Below are 23,988 nucleotides of genomic sequence, written 5' to 3'. Positions count from 1 at the left end.
AATAATCTAGCACGAGGTCAATATGCTGCCCTCAGATAGCATAAGTTCCATAAGGAACTCACCACCCAAGTAAGAATGAATAATCCAGCACGAGGTCAATATCCTGCCCTACTATAACATGAGTTCCATAAGGAACTCACCACTCAAGTAAGACAGAATAATCCAGCACGAGGTCAATATGCTGCTCTCAGATAACATGAGTTCCATAAGGAACTCACCACTCGAGTAAGAATGAATAATCCAGCACGAGGTCAATATGCGGCCCTCAGATAACATGAGTTCCATAAGGAACTCACTACTCAGTAAGACAGAATAACCCAGCACGAGCTCAATATGCTACCCTCGCATAACGTGAGTTCCATTAGGAACTCACCACCTTAGTAAGACAGAATAATCCGGCACGAACTAAATATGCTTTCCTCAGATAACATGAGTTCCATAAGGAACTCACCAGCCAAGTAAGACAGAATAATCAAACAAGAGGTCAATATGCCGCCCTCGCATATCGTGAGTTCCATAAGGAACTCACAAGCAAAGTAAGACAAAATAATCCAGCACAAGGTCAATATGCTGCTCTCAGATAACATGAGTTCCAAAAGGAACTCACCACTCAAGAGTAAGAATGAACAATCCAGTACGAGGTCAATATGCTGCTCTCAGATAACATAAGTTCCATAAGGAACTCACCACTCAAGTAAGAGAGAATAATCCAGCACGAGGTTAATATGCTGCTCTCAGATAACATGAGTTCCATAAGGAACTCACCACTCAAGTAAGACAGAATAACCCAGCACGAGGTCAATATGCTGCCCTCAGATAACATGAGTTCCATAAGGAACTCACCACTCAAGTAAGAATTAATAATCCAGCACGAGGTCAATATGCTGCCCTCAGATAACATGAGTTCCATAAGGAACTCACCACTCAAGTAAGAATTAATAATCCAGCACGAGGTCAATATGCTACCCTCGCATAACGTGAGTTCCATTAGGAACTCACCACCTTAGTAAGACATAATAATCCAGCACGAACTAAATATGCTTTCCTCAGATAACATGAGTTCCATAAGGAACTCACCAGCCAAGTAAGACAGAATAATCAAACAAGAGGTCAATATGCCGCCCTCGCATATCGTGAGTTCCATAAGGAACTCACAAGCAAAGTAAGACAAAATAATCCAGCACAAGGTCAATATGCTGCTCTCAGATAACATGAGTTCCAAAAGGAACTCACCACTCAAGAGTAAGAATGAACAATCCAGTACGAGGTCAATATGCTACTCTCAGATAACATAAGTTCGATAAGGAACTCACCACTCAAGTAAGAGAGAATAATCCAGCACGAGGTTAATATGCTGCTCTCAGATAACATGAGTTCCATAAGGAACTCACCACTCAAGTAAGAATGAATAATCCAGCACGAGGTCAATATCCTGCCCTACTATAACATGAGTTCCATAAGGAACTCACCACTCAAGTAAGACAGAATAATCCAGCACGAGGTCAATATGCTGCCCTACTATAACATGAGTTCCATAAGGAACTCACCACTCAAGTAAGACAGAATAATCCAGCACGAGGTCAATATGCTGCCCTACTATAACATGAGTTCCATAAGGAACTCACCACTCAAGTAAGACAGAATAATCCAGCACGAGGTCAATATGCTGCCCTACTATAACATGAGTTCCATAAGGAACTCACCACTCAAGTAAGACAGAATAATCCAGCACGAGGTCAATATGCTGCCCTACTATAACATGAGTTCCATAAGGAACTCACCACTCAAGTAAGACAGAATAATCCAGCACGAGGTCAATATGCTGCCCTACTATAACATGAGTTCCATAAGGAACTCACCAGCCAAGTAAGACAGAATAATCAAACAAGAGGTCAATATGCCGCCCTCGCATATCGTGAGTTCCATAAGGAACTCACAAGCAAAGTAAGACAAAATAATCCAGCACAAGGTCAATATGCTGCTCTCAGATAACATGAGTTCCAAAAGGAACTCACCACTCTAGTAAGACAGAATAATCTAGCACGAGGTCAATATGCTGCCCTCAGATAGCATAAGTTCCATAAGGAACTCACCACCCAAGTAAGAATGAATAATCCAGCACGAGGTCAATATCCTGCCCTACTATAACATGAGTTCCATAAGGAACTCACCACTCAAGTAAGACAGAATAATCCAGCACGAGGTCAATATGCTGCTCTCAGATAACATGAGTTCCATAAGGAACTCACCACTCGAGTAAGAATGAATAATCCAGCACGAGGTCAATATGCGGCCCTCAGATAACATGAGTTCCATAAGGAACTCACTACTCAGTAAGACAGAATAACCCAGCACGAGCTCAATATGCTACCCTCGCATAACGTGAGTTCCATTAGGAACTCACCACCTTAGTAAGACAGAATAATCCGGCACGAACTAAATATGCTTTCCTCAGATAACATGAGTTCCATAAGGAACTCACCAGCCAAGTAAGACAGAATAATCAAACAAGAGGTCAATATGCCGCCCTCGCATATCGTGAGTTCCATAAGGAACTCACAAGCAAAGTAAGACAAAATAATCCAGCACAAGGTCAATATGCTGCTCTCAGATAACATGAGTTCCAAAAGGAACTCACCACTCAAGAGTAAGAATGAACAATCCAGTACGAGGTCAATATGCTGCTCTCAGATAACATAAGTTCCATAAGGAACTCACCACTCAAGTAAGAGAGAATAATCCAGCACGAGGTTAATATGCTGCTCTCAGATAACATGAGTTCCATAAGGAACTCACCACTCAAGTAAGACAGAATAACCCAGCACGAGGTCAATATGCTGCCCTCAGATAACATGAGTTCCATAAGGAACTCACCACTCAAGTAAGAATTAATAATCCAGCACGAGGTCAATATGCTGCCCTCAGATAACATAAGTTCCATAAGGAACTCACCACTCAAGTAAGAATTAATAATCCAGCACGAGGTCAATATGCTGCCCTCAGATAACATAAGTTCCATAAGGAACTCACCACCCAAGTAAGAATGAATAATCCAGCACAAGGTCAATATGCTGATCTACTATAACATGAGTTCCATAAGGAACTCACCACCCAAGTAAGAATGAATAATCCAGCACGAGGTCAATATGCTGCCCTACTATAACATGCGTTCCATAAGGAACTCACCACTCAAGTAAGACAGAATAATCAAGCACGAGGTCAATATGCTGCCCTCAGATAACATAAGTTCCATAAGGAACTCAATACCCAAGTAAGAATGAATAATCCAGCACGAGGTCAATATGCTGCCCTACTATAACATGAGTTCCATAAGGAACTCACCACTCAAGTAAGACAGAATAATCCAGCACGAGGTCAATATGCTACCCTACTATAACATGAGTTCCATAAGGAACTCACCACTCAAGTAAGACAGAATAATCCAGCACGAGGTCAATATGCTGCCCTACTATAACATGAGTTCCATAAGGAACTCACCACTCAAGTAAGACAGAATAATCCAGCACGAGGTCAATATGCTGCCCTACTATAACATGAGTTCCTAGCCAAGGTTCGTATTCTGCAATTCAGTGAATTCAGTGGAGTGTGGCTCGCAAGGATTTTTGGACAGCGTGTACCCTCCACCACTTTGTCTAGGCTACAAAGAATAAGGAGTTTCAGCACGACCTATCAGAAAGAAGATCAATTTTGAATTATCACTAGAAACGTGTACTTTGCTAGTACTCGCAAGGAATTATTAAGGTATTATATGGTATATAGAAGGTGTTCCTGCTTCTAAACGAATATGGTGACCCGACTTTTTATTTCAAAAATTGAGTCCCCTTAAGGTAATCAGCCAGAAGGCAAAGTTTGGTTGAAAATCAATGTTCTATTGCCCTTAATTGTAACGGAGAACAAAAACCTACACGACGGTGAATGATGTTAATTCGCCGTTGACAATTGCCGGAAAGATTGGTTGTGCTTTTCATTTCCAGTGGACAGCTTAAGAAATGCAGTCCACATTTTGAATATTCTCGTTGCCTTTAAAGCTATGGTTTGTTTAGCTGCAGGCTTTTCTGCTTCCTTGCTTGTTGATTGACTAATTAACTGACTGACTGAGTCGAGTGACCGACGGACGGAGGGACGGAGGGACGGACAGACGGACTGGCTGGCTGACTGACTGACTGGTTGATCAATTACCTATAATTATAAGGCCTTAAAATAAAACGAATGAATAAGAAAAAGTAACAAACCTCTTCCCACAAACTGCTGTTTGAGCCGTCAATCTCCAGCGCTCGTTTAAAACACCTAAAGAAAGAGGGAAAGTGAAGTGGTGCTTCAAATAAATAGAGTAGATAAAAAGATAAATAGAGTCAAATAGCAAATATTGTCATCATGTAACAATAAATTCTCAGAGCGTACATTACAGAAGTGTATGGTGGTCAGTAAAGAGAAATGGGAAAAACTGACCTGAGAGCTGACACAGCAAGCTTCTGTATAGGTCCTTCACTTTTGGTTTCACACTGAAATTAAAGTTCATTACACAATTAATTGAAATAATCACCTTTCAGTAAGCAATAATGAACTCTAGTTTCAACAGGGGATAAAAAGTTACCGCGTTTAGTTTGTTCTCAAGTCTGCTTTTACGAGCGAGAGCCATGGCTGCCCATGTATCAGCTCTGTCCGGTTGAACTGTAATATCGTGCATGTAAAACTTGAGGGCTTTGCTGAAAATAACAAAAGGAAAGGTTTGGTTTGGAACAAAGTTTTTAAAAACTAATTTAGAAGTTAGGATACGGATGGTCCACCTTAAACATGTTACCCTCTCTATTTCCTCTAATTGCGTTCGACGAAGGAGAACGCAAGCCTAATTTTGTTTTTGCGTCCTGTGTCTTTTGAGTTGGTATGCCTGTGTACTGTTATGCGGAATGAATCGAGCCTTAATGCGCGCGCAGATGTATGGACGGCAGATTGGCCGCCCCGATTGATTTTTGCAGGGGCAATTCTCGGCCGGGAAACTGGTAGCCACAGATGGCCTCGATTTCATGTAAAACAAGATGGCGTCCCAAACGCAGCTTAGAAACATTATTTTGCTTGAAAAAAGGGTTAAAAACTTGTTGTCAAAATTGTAATTTTGCCAAAAATGTCATGGAGAACATTAGAAGGTTATCATCCAAGGTAGCAGAGTTGTCTTCAGCCACCGAACGTCATAAAAAGAGTGGAAATCGAGTAAGTTGATGCGTAGTTTCGTACGGAGTTCGTTCATAGATAAACCAGCGTATTTTCCTGCAATTATTATATGTTGCACAAAACTACCAATTGTTAGAATTAAATGCATCGAGAGTGGGTATAATACGGATCGAAATTGTTTTATCATTTCTTTTAATTTGTGATATATCGTTATTCCTAGAAACACTAGACGTTTTGACGAGGAAATCGTTGTGTGAATGTAATATGCGTGTAGTGGATTACTGTGTGAATTATGTGGAATTTTAAATCGAAGTAAAACTATTTCCAGAAGTTTGTGGAAAACGATAGTGCCAAACGATAACAGGTCAAGTGAAATAGATAATTATTTTTGTGTACATAATATTTCATTCATTCTATGTTCTTTTGGCTCGTCACACAATCTTTCTCACACTTATCCTCCTCGCGTTTGGTTCGGTACTGAAGTATAGTAACTAACTTTGACATAAGGCATACTACAAGTAGGCCGACCATGTCGGTTTTTTTGCCACTGCCTGCTTACCTTAGGTCTATTTTACCTATAGGTCGAACGCACTCCCCTGATCTCTGATTACTACTAGTCTAGTTTTATTTTAGCTCTATTATTATTTCAGAGTTAGTTCATGAATAGTCTCCTCAAGATGCTCGTTTTTGAATGGGCGCGCGGAAAAAGTTTAGTGCTGAACAATAAAAACGATAGTGTTTGGAAATTTGATGTTCTTAAAACTAGCATATGAGCCCTCGAAGTTTCGCTTCTCAGACTAATATTCGTTTTATGAACATCAAATTTCCGCGGGGCAACTATCCTGCAATAGTTCCTTGACAGCAACACTCTATTTTTAATAGAGAACAGTGGGAGAACCAATCACTTTCGCGGATTTCTCAGTAAAATAACACAACTGATCATGAGGGTCAACTAATCGTGATTCAGCAACAAGTTCTCACGCCGGTTTTTATGCTAAAAGCTAATTAAAACCGATGTAATATTAAGTTAGTTTACATTAAATACCTGAATTCTTTGTTCTTAAAGTAAAAATCAGCAAGCAAGTAGAAGATTTCATTGATCACAGGTCTGTGGGTAAAACATAATAAAGTTGTAAACAAGCGCATCACGGTATAATAAAACATAAAAGTCTGTGTCCGAGCCTAAGTGGCCCATACAGCCGGAGCTTATCCCGGTTTCTGTAGCATTAAGCGACTAGGAGAATTGCTACTCCCCCCTAGATGGGATGCTAGTCCATCGCAGGGTTACCCCCCAGCAGTAAGTTCGCCGGTACCCATTTATACACCTGGGTGGAGAGAGGCACTGTGAGAGTAAAGTGTCTTGCCCAAGAACACAACGCAGCGCCCCGGCCAGGTCTCGAACCCGGGCCGTTCGACTCGGAGCCGAGCGCGCTAACCATTAGACCACCGCGCCTCCCAAAATAAAACATACTCAAACAAAAAAACTTGAGAGGATAACGCACCTTTTTACGCCCACAAGACGATCAGGCAGCTTTGGAACAGGTTCATCTCCACCCTCGATGAACGAATGGACGCTTTCAAAACTGATGGCTGGTGAAGGCAAATTTAAGGATAAATTACTAAAGTGTGAGCGAGCCGCAACTGATTTTGGTTTTTCTTTTGACTGGTTGAGAATGTGGCGCGAGATTTTTAAACCAATCACTAAGCGTAGTAATGCAAAACTAAAGAAAATGCAAATTACTCTTGATACTCGATTAAAAACCGCTCTATATTCAAGTACTGTTCTATCTGTTTTTCTATTGATGACATACCTTCAAGTTCTTGCTTTGGTATCTCCGCCGTTATTCTACGAAGAAGATTCTGTACCTGAAAGAAATCAAGATATTCTCAGCTCAGTTTTATAGAAAATTGCAAGATTTCAAGTGAAAAAAAAAAAACTGTACAATCTACACACGGGCCAATTTTTACACCTGGCAGATAGGCAGATAGTCTCTTTTCATTGGTTATTCTTTTTTGGGCAAGCCAAGTTCAGTACAAAGTTGCAGTGTCCCAGTACATCATTTTGTCAATATTGAGAACAACCTTCCAGTCAAAATCCAGTCTTGGAGAATTTTCTGAGCGCGGTAAAATTTGCCTATAGAAACGCGACGTACCATCATCGCGCCAAGCTAGATGTCCATAGCCTCTGTATTTTTTAAATGCAAAAAAAAAAAAAAAAAAAACGCGAAGGAAATGGCCAACGAAGCGAGCGCGAGTGCGAAGCATGAGGGGTGGGCGCTAGCGTCCAGTTCTCACACGATTCTTTTCCCACGATCAGTGATCGAAGAAAAATACGAATTGTTGGGCAGATATCAAGACTTTGAATGCATAATAAGAATCAGTAAAACATGTCTGTTATCAGTTTGTCAATAAAATATCAGTTAATCGAGATCGGTCTTATACGTTTGTTGTTTCCAGCTAGAGTGCCGAAAACCAAATCTGAGAGGGAGCAAGGATGGCGCAGTGGTGAGAGCGCTCGCCTCCCACCAATGTGGCCGGGGTTTGATTTTTGGACCCGGCGTCATATGTAGGTCGAGTTTGTTGTTGGTTCTCGTCCTTGCTCCGAGGGTTTTTCTCCGGGTTCTAAGGTTTTCCTCCCTCCACAAAAACCAACACTTCCAAATTCCAATTTGATCGGGAATACATGGCCCACAAGCTTATAGCTTTTTGATCCTCACCGTGTCTAAATAAAGGTAATTTATTTTTTTTACCTACCTCTGCAGAGATGGTATTGGATTTGCTGTCAAATGTGGGTGGTTCTGGTGGCTTAAAGTAATCAAATACTACAACCGAGTTACTCCAAGTCAGGGCGATCTGCTCGTTGAACAACAAAACAGAAAATTATTAGATTACAAATGCAGTAGCTCTTCCGTCTGCCTAATGAAAGACACATGTCTTGTAGCACAAGGCCTCCCTCCCATAAGTGAAACGGGGCCCGAGATTCGAGAAGAAATTGGTAAGCAAGTAAAGCGATTTTCACTTGAGTGTCGAAAGTAAATTGCGTTTGCTTTGGTTTTGCATTACTACGCGATTGGCTTGGTGATTGGCTTAAAAATCTCGCGCCACTTTCTCAGCCAATCAGGAGTAAAACCAAAACCAATCGCGACTCGCTCGCGCACGTTTTCCCGCGCTTTGTGCCGGCTACATGTATTTGCTTCGAGTTTTGATCGGTTCACTGGATTGTCTGTGTCCTTTGTGATTGGCCAGAGTAATTACTTTGGTTTTGGTTTTACGACACTCAATTGAAAACTGCTCTAATAGAATGGTAACACCCACTCAGAGACAAGGTGAAGTGGTTGTTAGTACAGAGACATGGCGGAGAAAGGAAATAAGGGACATGTGCGCGCAGGCTAGAGAGATGAAAATAAGTGCGCCACGGTAGTGTCCCATTTCTTAGAATACACTTCATACACAACTTAAAACTAATGAAGCATATCAACAACTGGATAATCGTAAAAAGTGCTGAATGGGTCCTCAAAAGCCTGTGCTATAAGCGTCAACTCATACGTATTAACATTCATGTTTCAAGAAATGTGTGAAAGGCGCCACTGTACATCTTAGCAATGACAAGAATGAACTGCTTACCTGGGTGGAGTTGTGTTCCACAAGGTTTCGAGCCTTAAACGAGAGAAAAAAAAAAGTGTCTGTCGTCTCACTTTGGTCTGGTATAAAAAAGCTGAATTATTTTTCACTGTTTAAACAGTATTTATTTTCTTCTACCCTATCATGTCATCTTATCTTCCAAAACAAACACTTCTCCTGTAAGCTGACCGTAAGCAAATGCTGGCATCTCAGAAATACAAATTTTAAGATGGACGTGATCGTTTTTTAAAAACTACTCTTACCTAACACACATCTGACCCAGATTAAATTTTATGACCAATGCAACAGGCTACAAATATAACAACTGAAGTTCGTATATAAGAGGGATATAGAGGGATGTTTAGAATCAAAGTTTTCGTCTCTTAGATGGGCTGCCCTCCCAGGCTACGAGCCCCATCTACCCGAAGCAGGCTGGTTTTAGGGCGCCAGCAACCAGCCCTCGCACCTTAAGAATCTGTCAAAGCAGTCCTGCAACGGGCATGCTTCTTGGTAGGAGCTTGGTTAGGAGAGGTTATTTACAGTTAATTTCACATAACTTTACCGTGCCCAGTTGCAACTACATTACGAAGTAGCCAATTACATTGCGAGTTAGAAAATCGAATTGCGAAATTCGGAACAAACTTCCCAGCTTTGGCGCGACTGAATTTCCCAAGTTTGCAAGTTGAGGAGGAAAAAGACATGTTGCTTGAAAGTCGTGGTGATGTCTGAAATTCAGGCCAAGAAAACAAGGTGGCGCTGAGAATGTTCCAGTGATTCTAGCGGCTGTACACAGGCTACACGGTAAAGTATTGTGAAATTAACTGTAAGACACGAGCCAGGTCAGAGCATTTTTTATTGTTAGGAGCTTATCCCTAATTCCACCCTGTGGCTGTTCCTATCCCATTTCAGGACCCTAACAACTGTAGTTCGTACATGAAAATATCCACATACCTTGGCTTTCTTAGATATAGAAGGATGTCCATAAAGACACAAGAAACACTGTTCCAGATCACGAACTAGTTCCTGCAGAATGAAAAAGAATCACATGATTAAAATCAGGTGTCTAACGTGAACAGTTTTACAAAAACTGGCTTCTTTATACAAATAAGGACCTTCAGATCGGAGTGCGACTATCACATTTTACACCATCATGTACGGATAGCCTTCTTTTAAACTGGTCAGCAACAGGGAGGAGTAAGGTTTCTGAGAATTTAACTGGATTGAAATTGGAAAGTCGTTCTCGTACTCGTACTCCCATCTGAAGGTCCCTAATACAGTTTTCATTGAGTCAATCCAGGTAGAGGTAGATGGTACATTGAACCCAACAGGACTCGAAACAAAATCACATGACCTGCAGGAAGCGCGGGAAAATCGCGGAAGCCAAATCACGTGATTAGTGATTGGGTTACAAATCTTGCGCCACTTTAACCAATCAGAAATAAAACTAAAACCAATCGTGACTTGCTCACGTATGTTTTTCCGCGTTTACGTCGGCTACCTGTGTTTGCTTCGCTTTTGATTGGTTCAATGGATTGTCTGTGGCCTTTGTGATTGGGCAGAGTGATTTCTTTGGTTCTGGTTTTACGACACTTCATTGAAAACTGCTCTTACATGATTTTTGCTCTGATTGGTTACAATACATTGCATAAGTCTTTTGATTGACTGCTCTGTCGAATGTGACGCTCAGTTTACAGAATTAGCTTCGACAAAATGTCCTGAAAATCGCTAGCGCTACCCTAAAACAATGTGGAACACTCAACAAAAGTTTTAAAGTGGCCGAAACTGACTCAAATGCAAAATAAGTTACTATTTTTTTGAGCTGAATTTAATTTGATCAACAAGAATTAAACTGTTTGTGGTTAACATCTAATGAAGGGTATAGTGTCATAACTAACAAACCTCTCTGCCGGGGACGACCGGTTTTGCAAGCTCCTCTGTAAGAACCTCCACTTTAAGCAACAAAAACACTCCTTCGTTATTGCAACACCAGCCACGCCTTGAAAAAAAATTAAGTAAAATAAAACTCATGAGTGTTGACACACAGAATAGCTGAGAGCTGGGCAGTGTGCAGAAAATAGAATCATTCTCAGACACCGTAATAATCACTTCCTTTACTTACCTGCCAAGATGTTCATGTGCAGTGCGCAGAAACTGCAGTGACGGTGATATGTTACTAGCAGGCATGTCACTAATAACACTGACGCTGCTCACATTACTATCCGTGCTCGCAGTCTCAGGCATTGGAGTGTCCACAGGTGGAGGAACAGTCTGTACGCATGTCTTGGACGACTTGTCTGCTGTCTCTTCGTATTTCTCCTGGCTTTAAATTAGAAACATATTAGAAGACATGAACGAAAATGTTAAGCATGGCAGGGAATTAAACCAAAGTAAGGTAGGCTGTCAAATAAATGTTTCACTGCGAAAGTTCTGTCCGTGCACAAGCTTGGAGCAAGAGCTTGATGGATCGTTTAAAGGGTCACTGTCACGGGTAATTTTCTGCTTTTCAGGAAAAAATACAGGGCGCTTTCCATTCGACCAAAAATTCTGGTTTGAGTTTCCGAAAAATTCCATTGGCAAATGGAACAGCATTTTCCAACTTTTCCGGTTGACTGCACGGAAGGCAAAACAAAATTTGCATATGATTTGGTTGTGCGTCTAATATGGAAATTTCTACGGTGCATTAAATAAATGCTTTGTGGCCGGTTTCCTGCACATATAGTTCAATATTTTTGCAAATAAAAAGCATTCCGAGCACTGGAAATAAACGCCATGAATGACATCGTGGCCACAAATACAGGGACCTTTAAAAAGGCACACTACAAGCAACGAAAACGTCGCCAACCCAAAAAGTTTAATGAGCAAAACAATGGCGTAGCCTACACGCGCGTTATAAATATTTGTACATTTCTTTGCTGCCGCCTGCAAAACATCAACGAAAAACAACCGAGTTCACCTGAATTTTTTGTTTGAAGTTTCAAGAATGCTTCCTTAACACATGTAACTGCTTTCAGCTGTACAAATCGCTAAATTTTCTGCCGAAGGAACATGGGCTGAGTGTAAAATGGTAGCTTTTTCCAAAATTTCCGGAAAAGAGGACAACCTCGCAAGGTAGACCCAAATTTTCGAAAACAATTTCCGGGAACTTTCAGTTCCATTTGATTTTGCTTCTGGAATTTCCGGGGTTTTCGGTTGAATGGTTCGCATTTCGGAAGGTCAACACTTTCCGGATTTTCTGGAAACTTTTCCAGGAAATTTCTGTACCATTCGTCATTGTTTCGAAATTTCGGGAATTTTTGGTCGAATGGAAAGCGCCCACAGTCGAAGCTCTCTTAAGCCTGGTTCTCATATGATCGTCCCGATCGTCTCTGTCGCTTCTGTCGCTTCAAAAAGTTTGCCTGCTCCAATCAAATCAGACTTTGCAAACGACAGAAGCGACAGAGACGATCGGGACGATCATATGAGAACCAGCCTTTAACGGACACTCTCGTAAGCGGACAGCTCTACTTACGGCCACCTTGTTAGAAACCCCGTTTTTACTCCCATACAAACTCTGTATTTTTACATTCCCGTAAGCGGCCGCGGACACTTTCCTAGATTACGACTTAGACTTTTTCTTTGTTTTTAAGCTCCCGTAAGCGGACACTGCAAAGAAAATCATATATAAACCTCTGTATCTTGTATTAATCAATCAACTTCACATCGCCGTTCGTCACACTTTAATTACAGTACCATATTTTAGTGTTTGTTTTGTCGTCATCCACGTCCGGTTACATTTCGAAACACCACTAACATGCATATTACCATTATGTTAGCTGGGCAAGCTCCCGTAAGCGGCCATCTATCCCCTACACCTCTAGTGGCCGCTTACAAGAACCATTCTCGTAAGCGGCCAGCTCCAGTTGCGGACACTTTTTTCGCGTCCCGAGGGTGTCCCTTTATGAGAGCTTCGACTGTACTAACATTGGTGAGACAATATAGCTTGTACATAGAATGTGCCTAGAACATCGAGATAAATAAATAAAGCAAATTGTTGATGAAGGAAGAAGGAAGGAGTTGTAAGTTTTTGTTGTTTTTCCAGACCACAAGGGCAAAACTTGAAAAAATCAACCTGACTTTTTCAAGTTAAGATCTCAAATTTTTGATGGCATCACATAAATTAAAGCTTCAGTACACTAGCACGGTAATTTTTAACAACACTAGACCACTTATACAGGTTCTTGAATTTTTGAAGTAAGCTCGTGACAGTCTCCCTTTAAGTACCAAAAATGTGGACACAACTATAAATGAAGCGGTCTTTAGTAAGACCAAAAGCCAATCACGATACGTAAACAGTCCGATAAACCAATGAGAACGTCGAGTTAATACAACTTACAAGCGCCAAGCGCGGGAAAACCCTGCGTGTGACCAAGTGGCGATTGGTTTTGGTTTAGCATCTGATTGGTTGAATATCAAGCTGGTACCCAGGTTCCCCAAATTTTCTGGAGTAATGAAAGAGCCCGTACTTACTGTTTGATGATCCTGTAGAGTAGAACCCAGGGTTTAGCTGTTGCTAGCGGTGGATCAGAACTGCTTTCAGAAGCGTACATGGAAGCCTCTAAAACCTGTACACAGACGGACGAAAAGACTGTATTGTTATGTTTGACAAAGTCATAACATGCCAGTAGTATGTTACAGCAGTAGATCTGCGTAGGTTGTAGATGTGTTTAGATGGTTACTGATGTGTAGATAACTGATTTACCAGCTGTCGATAGCGATGGTTGTGTGTACAATCATTATAATTCCGACCAAACCTTTTTTGGGGACACTTACAAGGTACACCTAACTGCAATAAGGTTATCATCGGAAAAAGCAAAATGAAAAAAAATATACCTGGCACGAAATTGGATAGAAAATTTTGGTGGAGTTTTTTCTGTATGTCGACTAGCTCGACTGCCTTTACATTAAGTTATTATGTACGTTATTAGTCCTCTTTTAGTGACATTCCGGTTGATCTGTAAGTACTCAACTATACTCGATTCACTCTCAACCACAATAAAGTCTATTAGACCATCAAAACTCTTCTCATTATCTTGATTGAACCCTACCACATGATAATAGGTTTTCTCAACTCTACGCAACTACTAACATCACATCTTTACTCTTATCATCTCGAGTAAACTTTCTACTCTTATCCCTCAAAGCAAATTTACCACATAATAACAACTTTTCTCAACTCAACTCAACTCTACTACACCATCACAACTTTTTTCCACTCGACGCAATACGTGGATACCCAACTGTTGTACCCTACTTTGCTGGACACCACTTGAATCTGCTTTACTATCATGTACTCTACTCCGGCATCTACGTACGTTACTTGACTGAACTCGTCTCTACTAGATTACACTCTGTTCTACTCTACTCTACTAACAATATTCTAGTCGTCTCTACTTTACGATTGTCGATTGGACTGGTCTCTACTCTCAACACTTCTTTATTCGTCTCCGCCACGCTACTGTACGTTTATATAAGCTTATGTGACTGTTCTCGTCTCTATTCCACTCGACTCAACTGTACTCTACTGTACTGTACTCTACTTTGCTCTAGTCTACTATACTTGATTCGAGTCTACTATACTATTACGCTACTTTACTCTACTCTACTCTAGTATAATATACTTTATTCGAGTCTACTCTTCTGAACGCTGCTCGACTCGACTCTACTCTGCTATATTTCATTCAAGTTTACCCTACTGTAGGCTACTCGACTCAACTAGACTCGACTCGACTCCACTTCACTTGACTCAACTGTACTCTTCTCCACTCTACTCTTCTCGACTGTACTCTACTCGACTCGACTCGACTCTGCTCTACTCGACTCGACGCTCGTGTTTCCACTTAACACTACTCCACTCCACTCCACTCGACTAAACTTTACACTTCTACGGCTTTCATTCTTAACTGTACATTTCTACGGCTCTACGTTTTGATTCTAAACTTTACGCTTTTACGGTTCTACCTTTTCATTCTAAACTTTACGCTTTTACGGCCCTACGTTTTCATTCTTAACTCTACATTTCTACGGCTCTACGTTTTTATTCTAAACTTTAAGCTTTTACGGCCCTACGTTTTCATTCTTAACTGTACATTTCTACGGCCCTACGTTTTCATTCTAAACTTTACATTTTTACGGCTCTACCTTTTCATTCTAAACTTTACATTTTTACGGCTCTACGTTTTCATTCTAAACTTTACATTTTTACGGCTCTACCTTTTCATTCTAAACTTTACGCTTTTACGGCCCTAAGTTTTCATTCTAAACTTTACGCTTTTACGGCCCTACGTTTTCATTCTAAACTTTACGCTTTTACGGCTCTACTTTCTCATTCTAAACTTTACGCTTTTACGGCCCTACGTTTTCATTCTAAACTTTACGCTTTTACGGCCCTACGTTTTCATTCTAAACTTTACGCTTTTACGGCCTACGTTTTCATTCTAAACTTTCCGCTTTTACTGCTCTACGTTTTCATTCTGGCTAAACTTTACACTTCTTCGGCTCAACGTTTTCATTGTAATCCATGACACTTCTTCGGCTCTACGTTTTCATTCTAATCTTGACACTTCTACGGCCCTATACGTTTTCATTCTAAACTGTACACTTCTACGGCTCAACGTTTTCATTCTAATCTTGACACTTCTTCGGCTCTACGTTTTCATTCTAATCTTGACACTTCTCCGGCCCTATACGTTGTCATTCTTAACTGTACACTTCTACGGCCCTACGTTTCATTCTTAACTTAACGATTTTACGGCCCTACGTTTTTATTCTTACTGGTACGCTTCTACGGCTCTACATTTTCATTCTTACACTTTCACAGCTCTACGTTTTCATTCTAAACTTTACACTTCTACGGCCCTACGTTTTCATTCTAAACTTGACACTTCCATGAATCTACGTTTTCATTCTTAACTTGACACTTCTACGGCTCTACGTTTTCATTCTAAACTTGACACTTCTACGGCCCTACGTTTTCATTCTAAACTTGACACTTCTACGACTCTACGTTTTCATTCTTAATTTGACACTTCTACGGCTTTACGTTTTCACTCTAACCTTTACACTTCTACAGCTCTACGTTTTCATTCTAAACTTTACCCCTCTACGACCCTACGTTTTCATTCTAAACTTTACACTTCTACAGCTCTACGTTTTCATTCTAAACTTTACCCCTCTACGACCCTACGTTTTCATTCTAAACTTGACTCTTCTACGGCTCTACGTTTTCACTCTAAACTTTACACTTCTACGGCTCTACGTTTTCATTCTAAACTTAACACTTCTACGGCTCTACGTTTTCATTCTAAACTTAACCCTTCTACGGCCCTACGTTTTCATTCTAATCTTGACACTTCTACGGCCCTTTACGTTTTCATTCTAAACTGTACACTTCTACGGCTCAACGTTTTCATTCTAATCTTGACACTTCTCCGGCCCTATACGTTGTCATTCTTAACTGTACACTTCTACGGCCCTACGTTTCATTCTTAACTTAACGATTTTACGGCCCTACGTTTTTATTCTTACTGGTACGCTTCTACGGCTCTACATTTTCATTCTTACACTTTCACAGCTCTACGTTTTCATTCTAAACTTTACACTTCTACGGCCCTACGTTTTCATTCTAAACTTGACACTTCCATGAATCTACGTTTTCATTCTTAACTTGACACTTCTACGGCTCTACGTTTTCATTCTAAACTTGACACTTCTACGGCCCTACGTTTTCATTCTAAACTTGACACTTCTACGACTCTACGTTTTCATTCTTAATTTGACACTTCTACGGCTTTACGTTTTCACTCTTACCTTTACACTTCTACAGCTCTACGTTTTCATTCTAAACTTTACCCCTCTACGACCCTACGTTTTCATTCTAAACTTTACACTTCTACAGCTCTACGTTTTCATTCTAAACTTTACCCCTCTACGACCCTACGTTTTCATTCTAAACTTGACTCTTCTACGGCTCTACGTTTTCACTCTAAACTTTACACTTCTACGGCTCTACGTTTTCATTCTAAACTTAACACTTCTACGGCTCTACGTTTTCATTCTAAACTTAACCCTTCTACGGCCCTACGTTTTCATTCTAATCTTGACACTTCTACGGCCCTATACGTTTTCATTCTAAACCGTACACTTCTACGGCTCAACGTCTTCATTCTAATCTTGACACTTCTTCGGCTCTACGTTTTCATTCTAATCTTGACACTTCTCCGGCCCTATACGTTGTCATTCTTAACTGTACACTTCTACGGCCCTACGTTTCATTCTTAACTTAACGATTTTACGGCCCTACGTTTTTATTCTTACTGGTACGCTTCTACGGCTCTACATTTTCATTCTTACACTTTCACAGCTCTACGTTTTCATTCTAAACTTTACACTTCTACGGCCCTACGTTTTCATTCTAAACTTTACGCTTTTACGGTTTTCATTCTTAACTGTGCACTTCTACGGCCCTACGTTTTCATTCTTAACTGTACACTTCTACGGCTCTACGTTTTCATTCTAAACTTAACACTTCTACGGCTCTACGTTTTCATTCTAAACTTAACCCTTCTACGGCCCTACGTTTTCATTCTAATCTTGACACTTCTACGGCCCTATACGTTTTCATTCTAAACTGTACACTTCTACGGCTCAACGTTTTCATTCTAATCTTGACACTTCTTCGGCTCTACGTTTTCATTCTAATCTTGACACTTCTCCGGCCCTATTCGTTGTCATTCTTAACTGTACACTTCTACGGCCCTACGTTTCATTCTTAACTTAACGATTTTACGGCCGCACGTTTTTATTCTTACTGGTACGCTTCTACGGCTCTACATTTTCATTCTTACACTTTCACAGCTCTACGTTTTCATTCTAAACTTTACACTTCTACGGCCCTACGTTTTCATTCTAAACTTTACGCTTTTACGGTTTTCATTCTTAACTGTGCACTTCTACGGCCCTACGTTTTCATTCTTAACTGTACACTTCTACGGCTCTACGTTTTCATTCTAAACTTTACACTTCTACGGCTCTACGTTTTCATTCTTAACTGTACACTTCTACGGCCCTACGTTTTCATTCTAAACTTTACGCTTTTACGGTTTTCATTCTTAACTGTGCACTACGGCCCTACGTTTTCATTCTTAACTGTACACTTCTACGGCTCTACGTTTTAATTCTTAACTGTACACTTCTACGGCTCTACGTTTTTATTCTAAACTTTAAGCTTTTACGGCCCTACGTTTTCATTCTTAACTGTACATTTCTACGGCCCCACGTTTTCATTCTAAACTTTACATTTTTACGGCTCTACCTTTTCATTCTAAACTTTACATTTTTACGGCTCTACGTTTTCATTCTAAACTTTACATTTTTACGGCTCTACCTTTTCATTCTAAACTTTACGCTTTTACGGCCCTACGTTTTCATTCTAAACTTTACGCTTTTACGGCCCTACGTTTTCATTCTAAACTTTACGCTTTTACGGCTCTACTTTCTCATTCTAAACTTTACGCTTTTACGGCCTACGTTTTCATTCTAAACTTTCCGCTTTTACGGCTCTACGTTTTCATTCTGGCTAAACTTTACACTTCTTCGGCTCAACGTTTTCATTGTAATCTTGACACTTCTTCGGCTCTACGTTTTCATTCTAATCTTGACACTTCTACGGCCCTATACGTTTTCATTCTAAACTGTACACTTCTACGGCTCAACGTTTTCATTCTAATCTTGACACTTCTCCGGCCCTATACGTTGTCATTCTTAACTGTACACTTCTACGGCCCTACGTTTCATTCTTAACTTAACGCTTTTACGGTCCTACGTTTTTATTCTTACTGGTACGCTTCTACGGCTCTACATTTTTATTTTTACACTTTCACAGCTCTACGTTTTCATTCTAAACTTTGCACTTCTACGGCCCTACGTTTTCATTCTAAACTTGACACTTCTATGAATCTACGTTTTCATTCTTAACTTGACACTTCTACGGCTCTACGTTCTTATTCTAAACTTGACACTTCTACGGCTCTACGTTTTCATTCTAAACTTGACACTTCTATGACCCTACGTTTTCATTCTTAACTTGACACTTCTACGGCTCTACGTTTTCATTCTAAACTTGACACTTCTATGACTCTACGTTTTCATTCTTAACTTGACACTTCTACGGCTCTACGTTTTCATTCTAAAGTTGACACTTCTACGACCCTACGTTTTTATTCTTACTGGTACGCTTCTACGGCTCTACATTTTCATTCTTACACTTTCACAGCTCTACGTTTTCATTCTAAACTTTACACTTCTACGGCCCTACGTTTTCATTCTAAACTTGACACTTCTATGACTCTACGTTTTTATTCTTAACTTGACACTTCTACGGCTCTACGTTTTCATTCTAAACTTGACACTTCTACGGCTCTACGTTTTCATTCTAAACTTGACACTTCTATGACTCTACGTTTTCATTCTTAACTTGACACTTCTACGGCTCTACGTTTTCATTCTAAACTTGACACTTCTACGGCCCTACGTTTTCATTCTAAACTTGACACTTCTACCACTCTACGTTTTTATTCTTAATTTGACACTTCTACGGCTTTACGTTTTCATTCTAAACTTTACCCCTCTACGACCCTACGTTTTCATTCTAAACTTTACACTTCTACAGCTCTACGTTTTCATTCTAAACTTTACCCCTCTACGACCCAACGTTTTCATTCTAAACTTGACTCTTCTACGGCTCTACGTTTTCATTCTAAACTTAACACTTCTACGGCTCTACGTTTTCGTTCTAAACTTTACACTTCTACGGCTCCACGTTTTAATTCTAAACTTGACACTTCTACGGACCTACGTTTTCATTCTAAACTTGACACTCTTACGGCTCTACGTTTCAGTTCATTCTAAACTTTACACTTCTACGGCTCTACGTTTTCATTCTAAACTTGACACTTCTACGGCCCTACGTTTTCATTCTAAACTTGACACTTCTACGGCTCTACGTTTTCATTCTAAACTTGACACTTCTACGGCTCTACGTTTTCATTCTAATCTTGACACTTACACGGCTCTACGTTTTCATTCTAAACTTTACACTTTTATGGCTCTACGTTTTCATTCTTAACCGGCTTTACACTTTCATTCTTAACTCTACACTTGTACGGCCCTACGTTTGAATTCTTAACTGTACACGTCTACGGCCCTACGCCGGTTTTCCTCCTAAACTTTACGCTTTTACGGCCCTACGAGTCGTGTCGAGTCGAGTCGAGTCGAGGTGGAGTAGAGTACAGTAGTATAACGTAGAGTGGAGTAGAGTCGAGAAGAGTAGCGTATAGTAGAGTGGAGTAGAGTAGAGTGGTGTAGAGTACAGTAGTATAACGTAGAGTGGAGTAGAGTCGAGAAGAGTAGCGTATAGTAGAGTGGAGTAGAGTAGAGTGGTGTAGAGTACAGTAGTATAACGTAGAGTGGAGTAGAGTCGAGAAGAGTAGCGTATAGTAGAGTGGAGTAGAGTAGAGTGGTGTAGAGTACAGTAGTATAACGTATAGTGGAGTAGAGTCGAGTTGAGTCGAGTCCAGCCCAGTCCAGTGGAGGTGGAGTCGAGTCGAGTCGAGTCGAGTCGAGTCGAGAAGAGTAGAGTAGAGGTGGAGTAGAGTAGTACTTGAGTCAAGTCAAGTCGAGGTGGAGTAGAGTAGAGTGGTGTAGAGTGCAGTTGTATAGAGTATAGTCGAGTAGAGTAGAGTGGTGTAGAGTACAGCAGTATAAAGTAGAGAAGGGTAGAGTAGAATAGAGTAGAGCAGTGAAGTAATGATTGTAGCGGAGAAGATTGTAGCGGAGTTGAGTGGTGGTAATAGATCCTTATAATTCTCTCTGTGGACTAGTATTCCTATATCCCTTTTATATAGGCTTTGATTGGCCGGTCGAGTTAGTCGAGGCAGAAAAAACTCCACCAAAATATCATATCCAATTTTGGGACACATTTGAAAAAAAAGCAAATAGGAATTACAGCAAGGCGCCCAAAAGTGTGACCACTTTTAATTTATTCACATTCTTTCGTGCAGATTTAATCCAATCAGAAGTCAACTGCAAGCTATCCGCGGCTTTTGATTGGGTTAAATCTGCACGAAAGAATGTGAATAAATTAAAAGTGGTCACACTTTTGGGCGCCTTGCTGTAATTAGGCATTGCAACGATATGTTTGAAATTTGCCTGACGAAATGAACCCTTAACGCCTCAAAATACACCTAAACCAATTTATCTTATAGAACCATAAAAAATGTGTACAGATATAAACTCGTGAGATTCCTATAAACGCATTCAGCTATGATGATCAAGCTAATTAATTCCTATGTGGCTTTTTTTCATTTTGCTACAACAATGTTATTACACTAAGGTGTATGTAAAAAGTATGTATGTGCATTTTTTCTGTAAGATGTTCTCTCGCATTGTATAAATAAAGAATCACACCTTTTCTGAAGCACAGCCGGGGAAAGGCTGCGCAGGTGTAGAGCTACATGGCTGCATGGGTGCGGAGGGTGAAACTGTGCATATTTGCAGAAAAAAAAAAGACATCGGTTTCCCAGTACTTTTGGTTTAACAAGTATCGTAGTGCAGTCAGAGCACCTTACCTTGATAACATTTTGAGTCAATCTGCTAAGTTTATCCTGAGGAATCTTCTCCAGCACGTCCTTGCATTCCAAAATACTCCTGAGATAAATAATAATAATAAAAAAAGTTATCTTCGAGAACATTTAATAAATGCCGATGCTTGCTCCATCTGACTGCGAAGGCCGTTAATATCCCTAAATGAAAAGCGAATGTTGTGTAAATTATAGGTAGCTTGATCAAAACTACCGGAAACTCTTTTAACACAAACACTGCACTTCGCAAACATTAAACAATAACAGGCTACAGTATAAACTTTTTTATGCAGCAAATGAAATCAGAGAGATTATTTTAGGCCTTACCTATCAATACATCCAAAGAGCCTGGACAGAGCTGTGGTCCAGGCCTCGCACGGACTCATCTGTGACACAGCCTCGTTGAGAGCAACCTCAGAACACGTGAGACATTGCTGCAATAACCCAAGGAAAGAAAACATCATGAACTCGTAAAAAAGGAAATGTGTGACTAAAGTGAATCGGGCTTTATCGCTGCCAGTCGACAGAGCTGTGAAATAAAGTTTGACACGTTTACGTCAGTTAAGAACACTAAGGATGTGTCATGTTGTAGCACCGCTGGCAATTACTGTAGATACCTATTCTCGACAAAGTATTTGTAATACCACCCTGCACTATTATCCTCACAGAGCTGACATTTTTTCACAAACCTCGTAGTCTTTAAGCTTGATAAGCGAGTCTTGAAGTAACAACAGCTGAGCTGGTCTTTCAGGAATGGACATGCCAAGCTCACTGACCTGAAAACACAGTTAAGGCCTATATCATAAAACAAATTCACAAACAATCTATTCAAGTTTATAACATATGTTCAGGGCCATACCTAGGATTTTTTGTCTGCGGAGGCAGGTTTTCCTAGCGGGGGCAACTGTTGTTTATTTCTTTTAAGTTTAGTTTTTTTCTTTAGTTTTCTTAGTTTTCCTGGCGGAGGCAACTGCCCCCCCCCCCCCTCCCCCTTCTGCTAGGTATGGCCCTGATGTTGGCTGTCAGATGAAACTTCTAAACCATCTTTTCATTGTGTAAGTTTCGAAGGTAAGTTACAGATCTGAAGCTAAAATCATTTGAATGACGATTCAACAACCCGGGTGGAAGTCATCTTCTGAGTAAAGTGAAAAGTTGTACAGAACCGTGGCGATGCCTTCGTGATTGCAATAGCTTTACGTCTTTGTCGTACCTTGGTTTTTGGCTGTGGCTGATGGAGTGTGGGCATCAGGCGCTGCACAACATCTTCATAATAACCTGACTCGTACAGTCGTTGAACCTGAAAAAAATAGGCTTATTGTACTTTGCGAAATTGTACTTTGCGAAATGAAAATCTGTACTTTGCGAAATGAGAAATCTGTACTTTGCGAAATGAGAAATCTGTACTTTGCGAAATGAAAAATCTGTACTTTGCGAAATGAAAATCTGTACTTTGCGAAATGAGAAATCTGTACTTTGCGAAATGAAAATCTGTACTTTGCGAAATGAAAATCTGTACTTTGCGAAATGAAAATCTGTACTTTGCGAAATGAGAAATCTGTACTTTGCGAAATGAAAATCTGTACTTTGCGAAATGAAAATCTGTACTTTGCGAAATGAAAATCTGTACTTTGCGAAATGAAAATCTGTACTTTGCGAAATGAAAATCTGTACTTTGCGAAATGAAAATCTGTACTTTGCGAAATGAAAATCTGTACTTTGCGAAATGAAAAATCTGTACTTTGCGAAATGAAAAATCTGTACTTTGCGAAATGAGAAATCTGTACTTTGCGAAATGAAAAATCTGTACTTTGTGAAATGAAAAATCTGTACTTTGCGAAATGAGAAATCTGTACTTTGCGAAATGAAAAATCTGTACTTTGCGAAGTGAGAAATCTGTACTTCGCCTTCTACTATATACCGTCGTGTTCGTGCTATTGCATTGCACTCAATAGCGGTACTTTGGCTCGCAGGCAGTGGAATGTCACGACACGGTGGCCTAGTCTTGACATTCTGAAACAACTGCACCACTTGACCAGCACTAGGCCTTTCCTTGGCGCCAAAACAAGTGCTTTCGTAAAAAATCGCTTCTAGTTCCCACCAGGCGGTTGCTTGTAATTTGCTGTGTTTTGAAGACCAAGTCGGTAGAAGACATTGCTTAAATCTTCTTGTTATCTCGCCCTTTAAACATTCAAATGTTTTTTGAGGTAACTGATCCAGCTCATATTGGTAAGGGAACTCGAGATCGGGATTCAACAACATGAAGTACAGATTTTTCATTTCGCAAAGTACAGATTTCTCACTTCGCAAAGTACAGATTTCTCACTTCGCAAAGTACAAATTTTCATTTCGCAAAGTACAGATTTTTCATTTCGCAAAGTACAGATTTTTTACTTCGCAAAGTACAGATTTTTCACTTCGCAAAGTACAGATTTCTCACTTCGCAAAGTACAAATTTTCATTTCGCAAAGTACAGATTTTTCACTTCGCAAAGTACAGATTTTTC

General features: G+C 40.2%; 1 protein-coding gene across 4 annotated transcripts in view; it reads right to left on the bottom strand.

Annotated features, from left to right (window-relative positions):
* LOC144645257 (calcineurin-binding protein cabin-1-like) overlaps positions 1–23,988 on the bottom strand; it is a 56,241-nt gene that overhangs the window by 15,551 nt on the left and 16,702 nt on the right. For all 4 annotated transcript variants that reach the window (XR_013569255.1, XM_078504744.1, XM_078504745.1 and 1 more), the window contains 16 exons: positions 22,696–22,782; positions 22,175–22,261; positions 21,813–21,919; positions 21,474–21,552; positions 13,318–13,412; positions 10,931–11,131; positions 10,711–10,807; positions 9,763–9,834; positions 8,815–8,847; positions 7,945–8,043; positions 7,002–7,056; positions 6,693–6,780; positions 6,236–6,298; positions 4,616–4,727; positions 4,471–4,523; positions 4,254–4,308 (listed from right to left, as the gene is read on the bottom strand). Coding sequence is in view for 3 of the 4 variants with exons in the window: in XM_078504744.1 (XP_078360870.1) it covers positions 4,254–4,308; positions 4,471–4,523; positions 4,616–4,727; positions 6,236–6,298; positions 6,693–6,780; positions 7,002–7,056; positions 7,945–8,043; positions 8,815–8,847; positions 9,763–9,834; positions 10,711–10,807; positions 10,931–11,131; positions 13,318–13,412; positions 21,474–21,552; positions 21,813–21,919; positions 22,175–22,261; positions 22,696–22,782 (1,383 nt within the window). In the remaining variant the exon portion in view is untranslated. The remainder of the gene's footprint in view (positions 1–4,253; positions 4,309–4,470; positions 4,524–4,615; positions 4,728–6,235; positions 6,299–6,692; positions 6,781–7,001; positions 7,057–7,944; positions 8,044–8,814; positions 8,848–9,762; positions 9,835–10,710; positions 10,808–10,930; positions 11,132–13,317; positions 13,413–21,473; positions 21,553–21,812; positions 21,920–22,174; positions 22,262–22,695; positions 22,783–23,988) is intronic.

Source organism: Oculina patagonica, chromosome 3 (assembly GCF_052425735.1).
Source record: "Oculina patagonica isolate OP01 chromosome 3, crgOcupat, whole genome shotgun sequence".
NCBI classification, from domain to species: Eukaryota; Metazoa; Cnidaria; class Anthozoa; order Scleractinia; family Oculinidae; genus Oculina; species Oculina patagonica.
This window is presented reverse-complemented; position numbering and strand designations above follow the sequence as displayed.